Source organism: Hirundo rustica, chromosome 8 (genome assembly GCF_015227805.2).
Source record: "Hirundo rustica isolate bHirRus1 chromosome 8, bHirRus1.pri.v3, whole genome shotgun sequence".
In the NCBI taxonomy this organism is placed as follows: Eukaryota; Metazoa; Chordata; class Aves; order Passeriformes; family Hirundinidae; genus Hirundo; species Hirundo rustica.
In genome coordinates this window covers 8,832,354-8,850,991 of record NC_053457.1, presented here as the reverse complement: position 1 = coordinate 8,850,991, position 18,638 = coordinate 8,832,354, and the positions used below count along the sequence as shown (strand labels likewise).

Below are 18,638 nucleotides of genomic sequence, written 5' to 3'. Positions count from 1 at the left end.
TACATCACTTCTTGGTGGAGTTTGCAGTGAAGCAGGAAGAAGCACAAGATCAGTTACTGGGTCTTGGCTGGAGGGCAGAATTTTTTAAATGTACGTTTTCAGACTTTTCTGGTTCTCTGCTTCACTGTGCAGCAGCATCTACTTTACTGGTTTTGTTACCGTCTAGATTGAGAAGTAGCAGGAATTCTCCAGAGTGACTTCTCCAGAGTCTTCACCCAGCTGAGGTGAACTGCAGGTTAAATTCTAGTGGCTTTCTTTTTCCTCTGTCTGGCATAACCACCCTGCAGCTTCAATTGACTTTAACAAAGCAAGGATATATTTGTATGGCCAGGTGTTGGGAAGGTTTATAATAATGGAAGTATTGGGATATGTGTTCATAGTGAAGTATCTGTAAAACACAGACATCTGGGGCTTTCCCCGTTGTGATTTTCCTTTTGGGATGTGTCTGTCTCTTTGGGTTGCTGTGATGGCAGAGGACAGCTGTCCTAGCAGTGTCTCATTATCTGTAATAGGCAGCTTGTTGAACAGCTCATGAGGCTGGACTGTGTGTAGTATGTGGATGGATCAATGAGGCATGCAAGATGTTTTTGAATGGAGTTCCTCTGGAGATGGTTTTATATTGGAGAATCTTGGAAATTGTTTTTTCCCCTCAGATGAATGCCAGTGAAGTTAGTTCTGAGATTATCTTGATATGGCTGCTATTAAATTAGAAACAATTGACAAACACTTATACTTGGAGAGCCTGCGTTCTTATGCAACAGTACTGTAACAAAGATGGCAACCATACCTAGTTGACTAAAAAAAGAAAAAGAAGGAAGGATCTCTGCTCAGGAACATGAACTTATAGAATTTAACCTTTTCCAGTTAGCGTGCAGTGGATATAATGACAAGAGGCTTGCTTAGAAATGAAGGAGAAAGGTGTTTTCTTGTAATTATGAGCTACACTCCCATCCCCTACAGTAATAGCAAAGGATTCTTTGGTCACCTGTGTGTTGGAGTTCTCAATAAAACACGTATTGGTGATATTAAAATGTTGTGAACAAAGAGATTCCTTTTCTTCTGAATCAAAGTGTTAATTACATTCAAATGCCAAGACGGATATTACACTTACCAACACTGATACAATTTGCCTTGCACTACATTAAAAATGCATTTATGCAACTATAAAAATGTGGGAAGCTGGAAAGGCCTATAGAACCCTTGTCTATTGTAAAGAAAATGCCCATAAAAGAAAAATAGGGTGTGAAAGTCCCAGTTGAAAGAGAGGAGTAGAGAAGTATATATGAACCTTATCAAGATGCAACAGATACTGAAGTAATGAAATTAATGCAACATAAGTATGAATTAAAACACATATAGTCAGTGTGTACTCTGCTGAATTAAATCAGGTAAAAATATGGAAATAACAATGCTTTGCCTTCTTTATGGCAGCTTAAAAGGCATGTCAATCCAAATAAAGTAGCAAAGTTTCAGCTTGTTAGTAGGCACACAACAAATCAATCAAGAATCTCAACTGTCTTGCAAAAAACTCTCTAATTCAGCAATCTCTTCTTGCAGACTCAAATCCATTTACTCCTGCAAGATTTTCATACTATGCTATCAACCATGGAAAGAGAAAAGGTGGTTTCAATAAGCTAAAGGAAGCTTCAATAAAGCAACTGAAACCTTGGGCTGTCACCACAGGAAGGTGGCAAAATGAATTTTTAAACATAAGCATCCACAAACTTTGGAATTAAGTTAGGCTTGAGGTTTTGCATTACTGTTTCTGAAGAGAAGCAGAGCTGTTGAATTTTATGGCATTTTAGAATAAGAAATTTCGCTTTTTTGTGGGTGTGTTAACAGTAGACATTTTGTCTCTTGGGGAAGGAAGGGAGATTGTTACCGTGTGTATTAGGATATTTTGTTGTTTTCATTCTTCCAACTCCATAGACTGAGCAGCTAACAATTGGAGATATTATCTTCATCTTTACACCTGTTTAACTGATACAGAGGAGGAGTTCCATTTGCTTTCAGAAGGAATAAATCATTGCTGCATGTACACAAATAGATATATATACCTGCTTTTTTGTGGGGAACCCTCAGTTTAGCTATAGTAAATGGGTGAAACTTGGGAGAAGACTCAAGGAACACTGAATCTTAAAGCCCTCCATTTATTCTGAATATAGGCTATGATAAAAAGTCTCAATCCTGCTTATGAAGCAGTTTTGTAAATGCTTTTCAGATCTAGGCATATCCTGCAGCCGTGGTTCTGATGATGTCTTTCAAAATGTGCTTCATTCTTGTTACGGCAGCACAGAGGGACAGAGCCCCAGGCACAAGGCTCTGAGTGTGGCACTGCACAAGCCTTTCAGTTCACCTTTCTAGGAAGTTCTGCGTTTCTAATTGCCATGCAGTTTTTGGAGCGTTACTCCAGCCTCTCTCATTGTAGCAAAACCCATTTGGTACAGGTTTGATGCTATGTTCATTTGGACAACAGGAATGAGCACAGCAATAACTCATGAGAGGTCAGCTTAAAATCACCACAGTGGTTTGCCAAGGTGGTAGGAACTGTCTGAGACGTGCACAGAATCGCCTCTGCTGCCACAGAGTTGAACTGTGACTGCGTGGCTGTTGCTTGAGTTGGGCTTTTACCTGGCATATTCCTGTTGGGATGTCATTCTACCATGACCACTGCAAATCCAGTGGTGCCTTGTGGCATAACGTGTCACGAGTTGTCCCCTACGATAATGATGGAATATCACAGCAGCTTGGAACATTTCTTATTATGCCACATGTTGGCAAAGGGATTGGCCTTTTAGTGCTGATTGCTGCACCTAAACAATTTACACCCACTGCAAAGTGTCAGCACTCCCTCAACTGCAAATGTGGAATGGCAGGGTTGAAAGGAGCACTGTCATTTGTACTGGGCTTAGAAATGTTCCACTGATAGCTTCTTTGGAAGGAGGGGAAATCATAGGAGAAGAAGTAATTGTTATGGAGACCATAATCCAAGCCAAAGTTGTTGGGATGTATTTATTTATTTATTTAGGGGAAAAAAAAAAGCGGAAGGAGAGGAGAAAGGAACAAAAAAAATGCAAATAATGTGAAAGAAAAGGTAATGCAATCTGAATTAAAACCAGACACAAAGAAGTTTTGATGTGGCAACTTTTCATCTTGCAGAGATGCTACTGAAGCTGCAATCCTCTTTGCTGTGGTGGATCCATTTAGGTCTCATTGTACTTTGCATGTTACGTGTCAGATTTTATAGCATTTGAAATTTCTTCTGTGTATTTTTCTGGTTTATTTTTTGTCTTCTGACTGTAGTCTTCGGTCTGTTTTTGAGGCCTATTTCAGTTGGTCTGTGTTATTGTATTCTGGCCTCTTGTCTTTCCCCCTCTCCATCCCTTGGCTGGGACTTGATCCTTTTCTGCATTCAGAGCATTTGCCCTTGGATTTCGCAGGAAATTTTGTAACTTGTCCAATTCACGGGGTTTAGAGTTTTAATATTTTATATTACTATTTTTCTATTACTAAAATAGCATCCAGAGGCACCCCAGCTGAGGTCAAGACCTTGCTGTACAAACTAAAGTAGGAGGCAAGCCTGTTCCCAAGTACTTGGAGTGCAACTGACTGGTGTTTGGGTGCCTGCATAAATCGTGGGATTAATAGCTGCATATTTCTACAGGTTTTAGGCTAGGACGCCAAAGCACTTCTCAAACACAAATAAATTTAGCCTCCTTTCCTCTATGAAAGTCAGAGACTTGGTTCTGCAGTAACACTTTCCCCCTCTCTAATTCCCACACATGTACTTGTTACTGACATATATATGACTCTGGTCAATATAGGTGCTTAACTTTTTAAAGAGCCTGTGTAAGTCACTAAGTGCATATTGATTTGAAGCAAATGTAAATTAGAATTAATTTTGACTTGCTAACGTAGTCAAATAAGGAACATTTCTATTGATCTCTGTCCCAGAAGCCAATTATCTGGATTAAGTGTTTTTATTACGTGAAATGCAGAGTATAGTATATATCATTCTGCATTGATCAGCGTGAAATTGCATATATAAGACAAGGATTGTAAGTAAGAGTAGTTAACAAATGATCTATTTTTTAAAAGCATATCTTGTTTTATTTACCCCCTGCTCTTCCCCGTTCGAATGCTGTGCTTTTAACTACCGCTGAATAGGGGGTTGTTGATGCATGTGGATCAACAGGGATTCTTGTTCATATCATTTCCATTTCAGCTTCCTTCCCTTTCACTCTGCTCCATCTATACTGCGTGTTCCCTCTCCCTTCTGCCTCCCCAGCCCCCTTATCTGTATTTCCTACTCCTTAGCGTTGGGCAGTTCTTGCCGTACCGTGCTCTGCATGAAAAATCCCTGCTTCCCACACTGAATAAACACATCGCAGCAATCGCTCCTGCAAGCAAGCACCGCTCAGCATCAGGAGCATTTACTAGCGCACGTACAGGTGATGGTTTATAAAAAGTGTGCAGAATACACATGCCAGGGATGCTGTAGCCAGCGCCGGTGGTACGGGCCTTTGCGGTCCCTCTGCCGGGGCTCAGCAGGCGGCGGGGGCCCGCTGCTTCCCCCCGAGCCCCCGGGGCCATCTCGGGAGCAGGATGCGGCCACGGCGCGCTGTTACCAGGCTTGCGCTCGCAAGACGGCGACCTCCAGGAATCGCTCTTCCTCCCGTTATCCAAAGACTGACATTATCTGTACGTATCGCTATAGCGGTCCGTGCCTCAGCCCCGCAGCAACTTAATAATCTTGGTAATATCCTGCTCTCGACTCGTTTTCTTGGCAGTAGCTTTAATTACGTTTCAGGCTCCTGAATGAATTTGTTTTCTTTGGATCCTCGGTATATTGAGACGCTTGTCACGTTTGGGTGCCTGCAATCACTGATGCGTTTGTTTTAGGGGATGAATTAGTCTTCTGAGCCTGAGCATGTCCAATTTATGAATTAGATTTCATTGAAAGCTAGAACAAAACAAAACAAGAAAAGATTCTGCCGTACCGCTTTTCTTCCCCACTACCTCGTCCCCAGCGCGGGGATAAAAACCTCGCGTTTCCATTTCGCTCCTCAAACACGGATCATGTCCCGGGCTCGAGCGTGCGGAAGGAAGAAGGGGCATTCCCTCCACCTCCCGCTTCGCCCCCCCGTCGCTGAAGTTGGAGGAGCGGCAGCGGGCGCAGCCCCGCTCCCCTACCTGCGGGGGCGTCCCGCGGTGCCGGGCCGGGCGGGGGCCGCGGGAGGCCGCGCGGCGCCGGGCACCCTCCGGGCGGCGGCTGCGGCCCCGCGGAACAGCCCGCGCCCGGCAACCGGGAGCTGCCCACCCGCCTCGCATCCCCTGCGCTCGGCGCATCCGTCCCCTACCCCTTTCCTCGGGGAGACGCGCCTTATATATGGAGATACATAGACACGTATAACTCCGGCTCTGTGTAAACGTATTCCGTGGCGGCCGGCTGCCCCGCCGCGGCCCGGGCTGGGCTCTCCCCGCAGCGCTGCGCGCTCCCCCGGCGCGGCCCGTGCGCCGCTGCCCGCCCGCCGCGCCGTGCCCCGGCGGCTCCGAGCGCCGAGGCTCCGCAGTCACGTGGCGCGGGGGGCGGGCGGCGGCGGCGGGGGGGCCGCTCCGCAGTTCGCGGTCTGCCGGCGCCCCGGCACACACCGAGCGCTGGAGGCTCCGCCACGCCGCCTGCCAAGCCGGGATCTACCTCCGTGATTTTCTAGCCCCGTGGGTTATTGGTGGTTTTTTTTTTTTTTTTTTTTTCCCCTTTTCCCCCCCCCCCCCCCCCCCCTTTTTTTTTTTTTTTTTTTTTTTTTCCCCTCCCTCTCGCCCGTTTTCCTCAATCTTGGAAAATTCTTGGGGCGCTGAGGGATTTTGGGATTTTTTTCTAAGAGGGTGTTTCTGGGCATCTTCCCCCCCGCACCCTTTGCCTTGCTCCACCTGCCCTTGCGCCTTTTTTCTTCTTTCCCCCGTCTCTCCACCAAATCCGGGCTGATGTGCTGTGCGAGAGGCTGGAAATGGAAGTGTTGATGCTCTGGATTTTCCCCTGGATATTTCAGTGCGTTTCGGTGCGGGCGGACTCCATCATCCACATTGGTAAGAGGGGGGGGGAGATTGGAGAGGGACGCGGTAGATAAATATATAAAGGAGCGACTCGTTTGGTCGCGATAATGTCACGGGCAGCGGTGGAAGCCAACTCCGCGGAGAGACAGGAGGACGGATGGGAGGAAGGCAGCTATATTCCGCCCCCGACTGTAAAGTTAGGGGCGAAATGCCGCCCGTGCGCCGGGCCGGGAGCGGGCAGGGGAGCCGCCGGGGCCGCCGCTGCGGTCTCTCATGTGCCTGGGGAGTCTGTGCTTGGACCTGTTTGCGTGGAAAGCCTTTCTTCCCCCCAACCCCCGCCTCCTCGCCACCGAAAACAAACAACCGCCCCCATCACCCGAGCAGGAGAGAGGCATCATCTGAACGTGCTCGCAGGGAAAACTTCGGAGATAATCCCCTGGTTTCCATCTCCTGCCGTAGCAGGTGTCAGCCAAGCCGGAATGCGGGGGGCGGAGGGGGGAACTTGGCTGGGAAAGGGTTAGAAAGGCGAGCTTCGCAGCGGCTCTGTGTGAGTGTGTGCGTGTGTCTGTGCGCGCAACTGTTGTGGTTTGAATAAGATCTCATTAAAACCCCTGGGCAGAAAGAAGGCTGGATCAGTGGGAGGAAGAGAGAGATGAATAAGAGGCAGAGGAAAGGCTGATGTGAACTTTTATGGCTTCTGGGAGCAAGGCATGGTGATGTCCGCGGGAAGCCTGGCAAGCAAAAGCGAGGCTCTGCAGTCACCTTTTGGCTGGTGTTGAAAGGTACCAGCAGGAACGAAAATGAGGATGTTTAGGGGCGAAGGGGGAAAGAATCACTTTCGGAGGATGATAGAGGAGGAAACGGGAGTATGGCCGGGAAATGAAAAGCCGTAATTCCCACCAGCCTTTCGGGGAGGATGGGAGATCAGAAAAAGGAGGGGGCCGGGGTAGGAGGCTCCACGGAGACGGGAAGAAAGTCCCGCGTCGACCCGAGGCAGGGAAGGGGAGAAAGGGACCAGCCCTGTAACAAGTTTCCCGGCACGGACGGCTCCGGGGCCGCTGGGAAGGAGGCTCCGGTCGTCGCCGCTCGCCTCTGGAGCCTGGGGGCGCAGCCAAGGCAGACAGCATTGCGGAGCCATTAAGGAGACGGGGTCAGCCCTGCCCGCAGCGGGGGACTCCGGGCCAGGGGCAGCCGCCGGGGCCGGGCAGGGCACCGGGGCCAGCCCCGCGGGGGAGAAGGGAGGCTTGCGGGGCCGCCTTGGGGGAGACCCGGAGTACAAGAGCGGGTGAAGGAGCCTCCGCGGCCCCGCTTCTCTTGCGCGTGGACCGTGTCACCTCGGCTTCTCCCCGCACGAACTTCAGCCCGAGTGGCGTTTGCTAAGTGCTGGCAGGAAGAGCGGTCCGGCTGGGCAGGAGCGGGGAGCTGCTGTGTGCGGGGCTGCGATGCACACGGGCAGTGCACGGAGCCACAGGCACGCACGGTGTGAATCAGCAGGACTTTTCCAGGCTGAGGAATAATGTTTTTTGCTTGTTTTGTTGCCAGCTCTAAAGATCTCCCAGCACCGCGTAGAGCAGGGCAGTAAGCCTGGCGTGGGCGCACACACACGCCCCGTGGAGAGGGATTTTATGTAACACACATCGCCAGATGTTTTCACGTTAACTGCATAAACAGGACAGTGAAATTAAAGCTTCCAGGTTACTGGATACAAATCCCAGCTTCACGTTTGTGCTTGTAAGCCTCAATAAAACCGCGGCCCGAAAAGCAGCATCCCAGGGAGAGGCGAGCGGCGAGCAAAAAGTTGGTGGAGTTTCCAAGCCCGCTCCCTTTCCCGTCCCGGGCGAAGCACGTCCATCACCCCGCCGTGCCTTTGGTTCAGGGTAAATGCCGGTGGAGCAGAAGCGGCCGGGAGGAATGCTGCGCTACCCCGTGCCCAGGACGAGGCTGCCCGCGCCTGTGTCCCGGCCCCACAGGTGCCCGGGGCTGCCGCGCCCGGTGCCGTGCGACCGGCGTGAGCCCCGCACGGCCCCGAGCGGAGCGGGGGTCCCGCCGCGGGGGGCGAGCGGGCCGAGCCCTCCTCACTCTCTGCCGCCTTCTTCCCCTCAGGTGCCATTTTCGAAGGCAATGCTGCCAAGGACGACGAGGTGTTCAAGCAGGCGGTATCGGATCTGAACCTCAATGACGACATCCTCCAGAGCGAGAAAATCACTTACTCCATCAAGCTCATAGAGGCCAACAACCCCTTCCATGCGGTGCAAGAAGGTGAGCGCCTCGGGCGGCACCCACGGCGCGGGGGGTCGGGTACGTGGACGGGACTGCCGGAGGGAGGATCGACCCGTCCCATCGGCGGGGAGGGGGCGCCGGAGGCAGCCCGGACCTGTCCTGGCGCTCGGCTGGAAACTTTTCTTCGGTCGGAGGTTGGCGCTGTCTTACAAGGAAAGGGGAGGGACGGCGCGGTGCTGCGGCGGCGCCGTGCCCAGCCCGGCCGTGCGCGCAGGGCAGCCGGGTCCGGGGCGGCAGCCGCGCCGCGGAGGGACGGGCCAGGGCACGGGGGGTTCGCGGCGCTCCTGGCTGCGCCAGTGCGAAGGGCAGACCGGCCGACGGGCCCACCGCTGCCCCCGTGCCGCCGGCGGGCGTGGACGCGGCGGGACGGGGCAGGCGAAGGGTCCCGCCCGCGGGATGCGGCACCCAGGGGACGGGCGGGGGGCTCGGCTCGGGCGGGGGGCTCGGCTCGGGCGGGAGCGGCCGCCGAAGGCGCGGGCACAAACGGGCGCATCTCCCCCAGCGTCCAGGGAGGCAGGGCCGGGGCGGCAGCGTGAGCGTGGAGCTCCCTCGGGGGGCCGGGCAGGGGCTGAGGGAGCCGGCTGAAAGCCTGCCCAGAGTTTGCAGGATCTGAAAAGTAGCTACGCTGGTAAATCATTCCAATTAGATTTTTTTTTTTTTTTTTTTTTTTTTTTTTTTTTTTTTTCAAAAGGGAAACGTTTAAATTAATCAGCTTGCCTTTACAAATAAGACTTAAAAAAGATATTATTTGTGATTTAATGAAGTGAAGGTTAATTATGGCCTGGGTTATTTAAGAAGCTGTGTTTTTCAGTAGTAATTATTCTAGAAACAGAGAGCTATTTATATATCCAGACTAGAATATTTAAAAAAAATGATTCATCACCAGCCTTACCCTTAGTTTTACAGAGCACAGCAAATCCTTCCCAGTATGAAAATTTGCATTAATCCATATGTATTTATGTCTAAGTTGTGTACATGCAAATTACGGCTACAAAATTATACTGAGTGTTAATTTTCATGAACTCTGAACAATTTCTTCCGTTCTCTCTTTTCCTCGGAGTAGGTGCTAGTTAATATTATCAGGAGAAGCAGCAGTATATATATTTTCTAGGGCCTCATCCCGTTGGCAGTAGGAGTCCTTCAGTTGCTCTGAAAACTTAGCAAGGTGATACGAAATAAAATCTTTATGAAAATGGGAAGAAGGGGATTTGAAAACAAAATTCCGCCCACATATTCAGACACCAGAGGAAAACAAAAATCTCTAAATACTGGTGGGTTGATTTATTGGCAAAGAATAACTGAACAATTGAATCTTCTTACATTTGCAAAAACTCAGTGTCCTATATTGGAGCTTATTCATATTCATGGAAGTGACAGTAGTTGGCTGGCTGAACAATGGCTTTCAACAATGTCTCCTCTCAGAAGTAAAACTATGAAACCATTTCTAAAGCCCAGCAATCTGAGCTGGCAGTCTCCTGGATGGGGTCCCTTTGCTCAGTTTTGTTGAAAGCAGGAAAGCATGACCTAGTGGAGAATCCTTCTTTTAAACTGAGTTATTTGCTAATTTCAAAGACTGGGGTTGCATTTATGGGGTTGCATTATGAAGATTGGGACGCATTTATGATATGGGTATGCATTTATGAAATTTATGAATTTATTTTCATTTAACTATGAAAGTATATTCTCTCTATTGAAATTCTATGCTGCATCCACAGAAAAGAGCCTGGTCAGATTTTCAGCCATTTTGGTACAGGAGCTTTGTGCTACCTGGATATAGGTAAAAAAAGATGTTTTCTACTTTCCCTTCCAAGATGCTCCTTCAGAGCTCATTCATGTCCCTTCCAAGATGCTCTGTCACTGCCCATTGCAGTTCAAATTGCTCTTTGATGAACTGATACCATGCTGGAGAATTAAGGAAGTGGTTAACAATTCTTCATAATTCCGAAAAGAGCTTGTTCTCTATCGCTGCTTCGCTAAGGCACATCAAGGTGTCTTCTTTTGGGAGGGCTGTGGAATGATCCTTTCTGCAAGTAAGAACTTGCCGCAATGGGAGGCCTAAGAAAAGAATGTCTGGCTTTGCTCAATTTCCTGGCTTGCTTTGTTGGTTCAGGTCTGCTCTTTTTTTAAATTTAAGATTTAATTTCCTACCTTTGAAACTGTCACCCATGTGGACAGAATAATCCATGGGAGGTACAAGTTGCTGTTCTGTTCTCACTGAGCAGTGTCACATTGCCCAGTGTTACTTGGTGTTCTGACTATTCAAAATCTCATTGTATCTCACTGTATGGGTGTCCTGCTCATTTTGGTAAAACATTGCATGTAGAAGTCAGAACAACCTGGAGCAAATCTGCTGCCCAGACTGCTCACAGAATCTTGCTGCCACTATATAAAATGCCCTGACATCCACATTATTCTTCTGCGGCATCTTCCCAAGCTGTGCTGTGGAAATCAATGTTGCAAGCCTTAGTTTCACAGGGATGGAACTTTTTTTACAGGTAAAACCCAATTTGGAATAAAAATAGACCATTGTGATATCACCACCAGAACAGTTCACGCAAGCAAACCAATCACAAATACTGTTTTTATTTGACATGTCTTTTGCACAGTCTTATAAGATGACACTGTAAATTATCCTTAAGTCCTTTTAAAAGAGCTTCAAAGAGGGACCTTCATTTCAATGGTATTGTGCTGTTAGAATTACAGAAAGTCATCGTTCCACGTAACAATGTCTGTTACACAACGACAAAACTTTAATTACTGATATGGATAGTTCTTGCACGTGTTTGTCCTGGCATTTACTGTGCAGTTAGAGAACATCTGCATGGGTAGGAAAACCAGAAGAGTAGTAGTACCAGCAGGGTTTTCTTGGAGAAGCAATGCATTCACAGAACTAAAGGCCAAACAGAAGATACCTTGCTTTTGATACAGAGTAGTTTTCAGTGTGGGGATGTGCTGAGAAGTACTGCTAGATTTTGGGGAAAAATAAAAAAAAACCTCTAGGGGCTTTGCTATAATGAGGTAAGGGAACTATAGTGATAGTCTCTAGTGACTGAAATCAGTAAATAAAATTCAGAGGTGCTTTTTCATCAAAGACTTGGTGGACACTCATGTTAACGGTTGTGTCAGGTGCCAGAGAACTGCAGTTAACAAAAAGTATAAATTTTGTTTCCTTGTTTGTCTTTCATTACAATGTATATTGCATAAACAAGATCCTGTTGTGCCAATAAGTAAGGAGATTGTTTTGGTCCCATCAAACTCATTCTATAGCAAAGTGTGGCAGATGGATAAAGGGAATTCCAGTGGCAAGGGATGAAACAGTTAAGAATGAACAGACCCTCGTGTATAAAACAGGCCTGTTTTGTCTGCCCTTGCAAGCAGTCGTTGCATTTTGTGGGATATTGCTTTTAGGCATGTGGCGATTACTTGAGGGAAGAATTGTTTTCTCACTGACTGTTATAGGAGGAAATATACATGGGGAATCATTGTTCTTTTCATATGATTTAGAGAAATAAACCACAAACGTGAAGTTAAACTAGATTCTCTCTTCCAAAAGAGTTATGTGCTCAGTTTCAGTTAAGTGGTTGCAGTGTGAGCTTGTTTGTGTGTGGTGGATATTTAAACTAGTTAAAGTGGTAACCTTTTTGTGATTCAAGGATTCAAATAAGCTCAAAGCTATGAGAAACTTTTAAGCTTTTGGTTCAAGCTGAGTTTTCTGAGCCTGTCATTGGTGGTCAGAAGGGACTGCGTGTGTGATGTGCAGGTGGCAAACAGTTTTACGGAGAGGTTTGGAATGTGATGGCATGTTTAAGCTAAAAACACCCACACAAAACCAGCCTGTAAGTTTTTAAAGTGTTGCTTTCAAAGGGGACATAGTTAGCTGTGGGTCAAAACTGGGACACGAGACATCTGAGACTTGGTTTGTAGTGCCCTTAGGAGAAGGGATCCAAAGGAGACTTTTACTCACAAACTGCTAAATTTTAAACCCCTTTTTCTCACTGGGTGATGCTTACACATCTGTGGAGCTTTCCTGGAGCTGAAACTTGCTGTTCTCTCTGCATAGCAATTTCAAATGAATTGTTTCTAATTTGGGAGGCCTTGTATGTGTGCTTGTTGATGTTAAAATGCTGTCAGTTCTAGAAACCAGAACAAATTTGGAAAATCAGAATGTGACTTGAGAGCAAGAATGGTGTTCCATAAATGGGTTTATTATAAGTCTCATACACATTTCTGTGGTTTCAGAGCAACTCAGAGCTGAGTTTTTGGGTGTCTGTGCTGTATACCATTGAGTGAATGTGATCTGTTATAGTCTGTAGCACTTGGTAATGATATGTACTTGACATGAAATAGAATAGACGGAATAGACTGTTTCAGTTGGAAGTGACCTACAACAATATCTAGTCCAGCTGCCTGAATAATTCAGGGCTGACCAAAAGTTCAAGCATGTTGTTAAGAGCAGTGTCCAAATGCCTCAAGCCCTGACAGGCTTGTGGCATCAAGCCCCTCTCTAGAAAGGCAGCTCCAGTGTCTGACACCCTTGCAGTAAGGAAATGCTTCCTCATGTCCAGTCTAAACCCGCCGTGGCACGGCTTTGAACCATTCCCACACATCACGTCACTGGATCTCAGGCACAATAGATCAGCACATGGCTCCTAATAGATCTCGTCTCAGCACATATATTTAATGTTACGGCCATAGTTGCTTTCTACAGTTTTATTTGTTGAGAAGATGTAAGCTGGTCAAATAAGATGAAATACAGACTTGGGGAGGTCTCAGACTCAGCGGTTCCATTGCTATTTGCATTTATTCGTGGAACTTTGCATGTACAAATTAGTTGGTTGGTTTTTGGTTTGTTTTTGTTTTTCTTTTTTTATTTGTTAAAAAAAAATAAGTCCAAGAAACAGGGCTTTATTGATTTGACTGCACTGGCTTGGGGAACTGGGTGCATAGGTAGAACCTGTAGGCTGTACCTAGATTTTTAAAGTAAAGCATTAGAAAAGAATCTCATCCACCGGAATTGCAAAGGATTGGTTTATATCGATGTGCTGTCAGTTTTTCTCCAGTGTTTTGAGTCTTCCACTGTCAAGTACCTTTACCTTTATCTGGTCTTCTTCCATGATTGAACACAGATTTCACACTGATTTCATTGGGGTGCAGGGTCTTGTTTGGAAGTTTTGACAGGTGCACTCTTAACTCTCTGGAAAGCACATACTGTTACATACTTTTTTTCCTACGTTTAATAATCAACTTTCAAGAGTTTTTAAAAGCCTACACAGAAAGTGTAGGTAGGGGTTCCCACCTGTGGTCAGAGAGGCCTTGCTGTGTAACTACATATTTTTTTTACTGGTTCTCTGCATTTAAAAGCTGTTGCTCAGTGGGAGAATAATTCAGGTTTAACAGTTTTACCTCCTTGGGCCCTCTGAGATCAGACCACGACTTGTTGAGGACTGCCACAGTGAAGACATCTGTGATTCTGTCATCCCATTGTGCTTGTGTTTTTATGCTCTACAGTTGTATGTCTTGGTGTATTATAAACAAGAGTGTTTGCAGAGCTAAAGAGAACAGCAAATTGAAATGTCCATCTCCTCATATTCTTGTGTTTTTGTTATGTTGAAAGCAGGGATGTGCAGTAGGAAGGAAAGGAGTCGATTGCCCATGAGGGAGTCCCTTTGGTGCTGAGGATGAGGGCAGGCCACAGACTATGGGCCAATACCTATATCTCCTTTTGTTTTGTTGGTTCATCCCTCTTGCTGGTCTTGGTTGCCATCAGCTGTTCGGTTCTGGTCACAGTTTGACTGCAGGTGCAGAATATTTGGTACTTTTGGGGGCAGTCCCGCTCCAGCACATCCCTGGCACAGTTTGGGTGTTTTTACAGGCTGTACTGGGGTTAGTTGCACTCCAGCCACGTGCTCTGCCTTTGCAGGGGCTCCCATCAGTTCAGGCTGGGGCTGGGCTGCCCAGAGCTTGGTGTGACACAGTGTCACACAGCAGGTGCTGCAGGTGCTCCGGGGAATGAGGATGTGTCACAGCTGAGCATCCCAAGGGAGCCAGAGGCTTTGTGTGCAAACACCAGCAGTGAGGATGGGACCTGATCGGAGCACATGGTCCTGCCCCAGCTGGGTGGAGAGGAGCCCACGAGGGGCATCTCAGTCCCTGCTAGCTGTAGGATGACGGGGTATGCCTTATTATTTTCATGCTCTGCAGTTAAAAGACTTGTTCAGTTTGAAAGTGGTGGGGGGTTTTTTTGTTTTTTTTTTAACTTCCTCTACCTGCATAACAGGTTAAGTGCATTTCTTCTTCCTTATAATTGCAGACTTGCTAATAGTTTTATTTCCATGATAGCTGTGGGTGACCCATCTATTTTAGAGGTCTCATACAGAAAATTAGCTGCAGTTAGGCTACAGTGCTTTTTCAGTATGTAATGGTCTTTCCCACTGATCCTGCTGCTGATCCTGCTCATTTACCAGGGAGCTGCAGTTGGGTTTCTTATTCTGGGGTTTCATTATGGAAAATATGCTACATCATTAACTGGTATGCTAGAAATTATCCCAAAAGATAAGAACTAAGCAGTGTTCATAAAAATGTAAGGGAACGTGTTTCAGGGTTAAAGATTTTCTTTGTGTTTCTCTTACTTATTTTTTTTGAGAAAATAATTTTCTGAGTGCTTGCTTTGTCTGTGGCAGCTGTTCTCAGTCATTAATGTGGAGGAGGATCTGTAAAAGTGAAATGAGTACACAGAACCTCCTCAGCTTGATCTGAGCTGAGGCTCCAGAACAGGATCCTGAACTGTGAAATACAATCTGGATATACATGCGTGCCCGTATACCCTGTACAAGTAATTTAATTGCTCGACTTACTGTAATGTGTCCAGTAGGGAATATGCCTTGAGTCTTTCTGTGCTCAGAATCTTCCAGCTACAGATGATTAGGGGATTGACTATCTAAGTATTACACTTTAAAGTACATCTTTATACTTGCTGAATGAGATGAATTTAATATTTTTGCATGATTTATCGTGCTGAGGTTAAGCCATACAGTGAAAGTTGTTAAAACAGCATGTTCTTTGAACAGAGGGGATGTCATCATGTTTATTAAAACTGTTTGTGGCTTACCACAGTTGTTTACTGGAAGGAAAACAAAACAAAGCCTCAAAGCCAAGTTATACAGCTATAATAGTGCCTGACTGTAAGAGTCCAGCACACCAAGACTGTAGCTGAAACAGTTACTTCAGATTTAATTTTTTGTCATTTCAGAGCAGCCAAAGTATTTTTTTTTTAGGCAAAAATCAAAATGTTTCTCATACTTTTATTCATAATAAATTTCCTCTGAGGGGAGTTCCTGCTGTGTCTTTATTTGTCTCTGTCATCTTGTGCTTAGAGGTGTTTTTTCAATTTGTCCCTCAGGAAAAAAAAAAAAAAAAAAATTACTTAGATTGTTGGAATCATGCTGCTGTGTGAGTCTTGTAACTGTAGGAAATGTAACTTTTTTTTTTTTAACCTCCAAATGTCTGAGTTTTTCTGAAAGCACCCTGCTAGAATGAAATTGATCCACAGAGCTCTTTCTTTTTTTTTCTTGGCAAGAGATTGTCCCATAATTTACAGCTATTTGAGTCGATGATTTTGAAAAATTGTTTACATGTTCAATTTCACATTTTTACACTTTGATTTTGGTGTAACAGTACTCGTGGTGATTTTTCTTACAGGAATGCTGTGGGTCCTTTCCACTTGGAAACCTGTTGAAAGTGGTCAGGTTTCAGTCTGAGGAATGACACGTTTTATGCGCAGGGCACATACGAGTCCTGCAGACTTCCTTACGCAGAACTTTGTTGTCTCTGAGGTCGAAATCCTCGGTGTCATCCTGTACTTCCATTTCACTCTTCACTGAGGAAAGGGAGCAGCTGATACTGATCCTTAGTGTAGCTCTTTTCATGTTAAGAATCCTGTCAAGAAAATGGAAGTGAGATTGTTAAGTAGTATACAACATTTTGAGATACTCGTTTTATGTCATATGTAGATCTGTAATAATTTCAAAGGCAGATAATAATCATATGCTAATATGCCATTTTTTTTCATTTACATAACTTTAAGGCAATAAATATCTGAAATGAGAACCATGTTGAAAGGTTTTCTTTTATGTTTTTCCTAATAGCTTGCATTTAATTATAATTTGGAGACTTGATTGCTGTGTTTGAAGAAGGGTTCAGGTTTGTGGATTTGGAGTGCTTTTTCTAGCCTAAAAGGTTTGTTTTATCAGGAAGTGGCTGTCTGCACTAGCACAGCTTTTGTGAAGTTCCTTCATTCTGGCCCTGTTGTGCCTGTCCATTTTCTCCCTTCTGCCTATTACATATTCAGTTATGCAGTAAGAATACTGGAAAGCACTAGCAGCCAGCCCTTAAAGGTAGAAAGAACCAAGAGGCATTAATTTCAAGTGTTGTTTGGCTGCATTAAAACACACAGCAGGGTTTCTGCTGCTTGACCTTACTGAGAACTATTCCCTTAGCAACCTTTCATAGAGGGAGTAAAAGGACAGTAAGAAAATTTCTCCCCCATATAGCCAACAGAATCATATATAAGAAATTAATTTCTCTCATATAAACACATGAATCTCAAACCAAGAACTCCCAGTGGGGCCAGGGAGTCATTAAGTATCCTATTCCTCAGTCTAGTCATTTAATCCTCTGCTTTTTAATTTACTTATCTGAGTCTTAGAGATTTTAACTAGTAATGTTGCTGATGGAATACTTTCAATGTCCTCAAAATCTGATTGACAATCTGGTTCGTTCTTATTTAGAAATTGAATAAAAGGATTTTCCACAGAACTGAATGTTTGTAAAGTTAATGAGAATTGTCTTTGTCAGTGGGTTAATGACCCTACTTTACACCATTACGTGATATTTAGGAAACACCCATTATTTGCTGCTTGATAATACTTTCAGTAGAGGAACTGTGTAATGATCTAGAGCATTCCCATAGCCGTTTGTCTTCTTAACCTCTCTGCTCCGAAATAAAGGTAAAACTTGTGAAGGTGGAAGGATGAGTTGGCTTACAGGAGATAGATCCTCTCAGTGTCCTTGTGCGTTTGCAAATCCTTTATCTTAAAACAGTTTATTTAAACTTAATTTAACATAGATTTAAAAAATGTTTCAGAACGCCAAAGTAAACTCTGGTGTAAGTTGAGCATTGTCATGTGTGAAATGTTAGCTGCATTTTAATTGAAAAGACTAATGATTTGCCTATTTTCTATCCTACTTGAAAATCTTTTTGGAATGAGAAAAGTTATCTGAGAAGTTTAGTGAGAAGGAACTTAGGATGTGATGTCTGCAAGGGTCAAACCAGAGAGGGCTAGGATGTTGAAGTGCACAAAAAATAAAAGAGAGCAACCCAATTATCTGCTTTAAGTTTGGTTTTGGTTTTTTTTTTTTAAACTGGAACTTCCTTTTTCTTTTCTTTCCTTTCAGCTTGCTTTTGTCCTGAAGTTCTTCAGTTACTGTGGAAGTAACAGTGTTTTTGATATAGGTAGGACTTAGTGACCCAAACAGAAATAGAAAAAGCTTGTTCCTCCTCTGGTCTGAGTGAGGTGTTTGCGCAGTAGGGCTCTGGTTTTTGAAGAGGCTGGAGAAGGCAGGAGTGCCACATCTTAGACCCGTAATCATGTTGCAAATAATCGGCCCGTGCAAGGTATTTCACTTTGCAAGAGGAGAAAAGGAATTTTTGCTCGCAGGATGAGATGGGGAAATAGACGGTGTAGCAGAAGGTGAGGTTGACAAACCTCAGCTTGTAGAAAGCCACGTGTCCAGGACAGCTTGGTGTGTGCCCGTATCTGGGTTAAAGCATTGTGTAGTCCACATGAAAAGGCATCTCATGTTCCAGCACTACCTAGCTTTTTTTTTCCTCCTTTAAAAAACCCTCTTTCTAAAGGTTTAATGCTTTGTTATGTGTTGAGGGCAGTTTACGGTTTTGTGACCATAATGTGTCCGTTTTGCTTTTACACTTCTGTTTTGAAATACAATGTAACATCCGATGAAACTGAGAGTCATCTGGGCAATGTAATTAGTGATATCTGATTCTTTTAGAATCAAATCTGCAAGCCTACTTCTCAAAAGGCATTTAAATAAGGTCTTGGAGTAGACTTTTTTTCAGTAACCCAATATATTTCTCAGGAAGCGTTTTTCTCTGTTATCCATTTGGTCCATTTGGTTTGTTCTTAGTGTTTTATTGCCAAGTCAGGGACTGTAGAGTTGTAGCTGGTATCTTTGTGCCTGGGGTTCTTAACTAAAACTCCAGTTTCTCAAAAGCATCTAGCTGAGGA

The 18,638-nt window shown here is 45.3% G+C and overlaps 1 protein-coding gene across 4 annotated transcripts in view; it reads left to right on the top strand.

Annotated features, from left to right (window-relative positions):
• The window catches only part of GRID1 (glutamate ionotropic receptor delta type subunit 1), a 539,944-nt gene that overhangs the window by 50,462 nt on the left and 470,844 nt on the right, over window positions 1–18,638 (top strand). For 2 of the 4 annotated variants that reach the window (XM_040071277.2, XM_040071278.2), the window contains exon 4: window positions 8,158–8,313. Coding sequence is in view for 2 of the 4 variants with exons in the window: in XM_040071276.2 (XP_039927210.1) it covers window positions 6,009–6,087; window positions 8,158–8,313 (235 nt within the window). In the remaining 2 variants the exon portion in view is untranslated. Of the gene's footprint in view, window positions 1–5,843; window positions 6,088–8,157; window positions 8,314–18,638 lie in introns of those variants that run through there. The other 2 variants (XM_040071276.2, XM_040071275.1) reach the window with 2 other exon arrangements.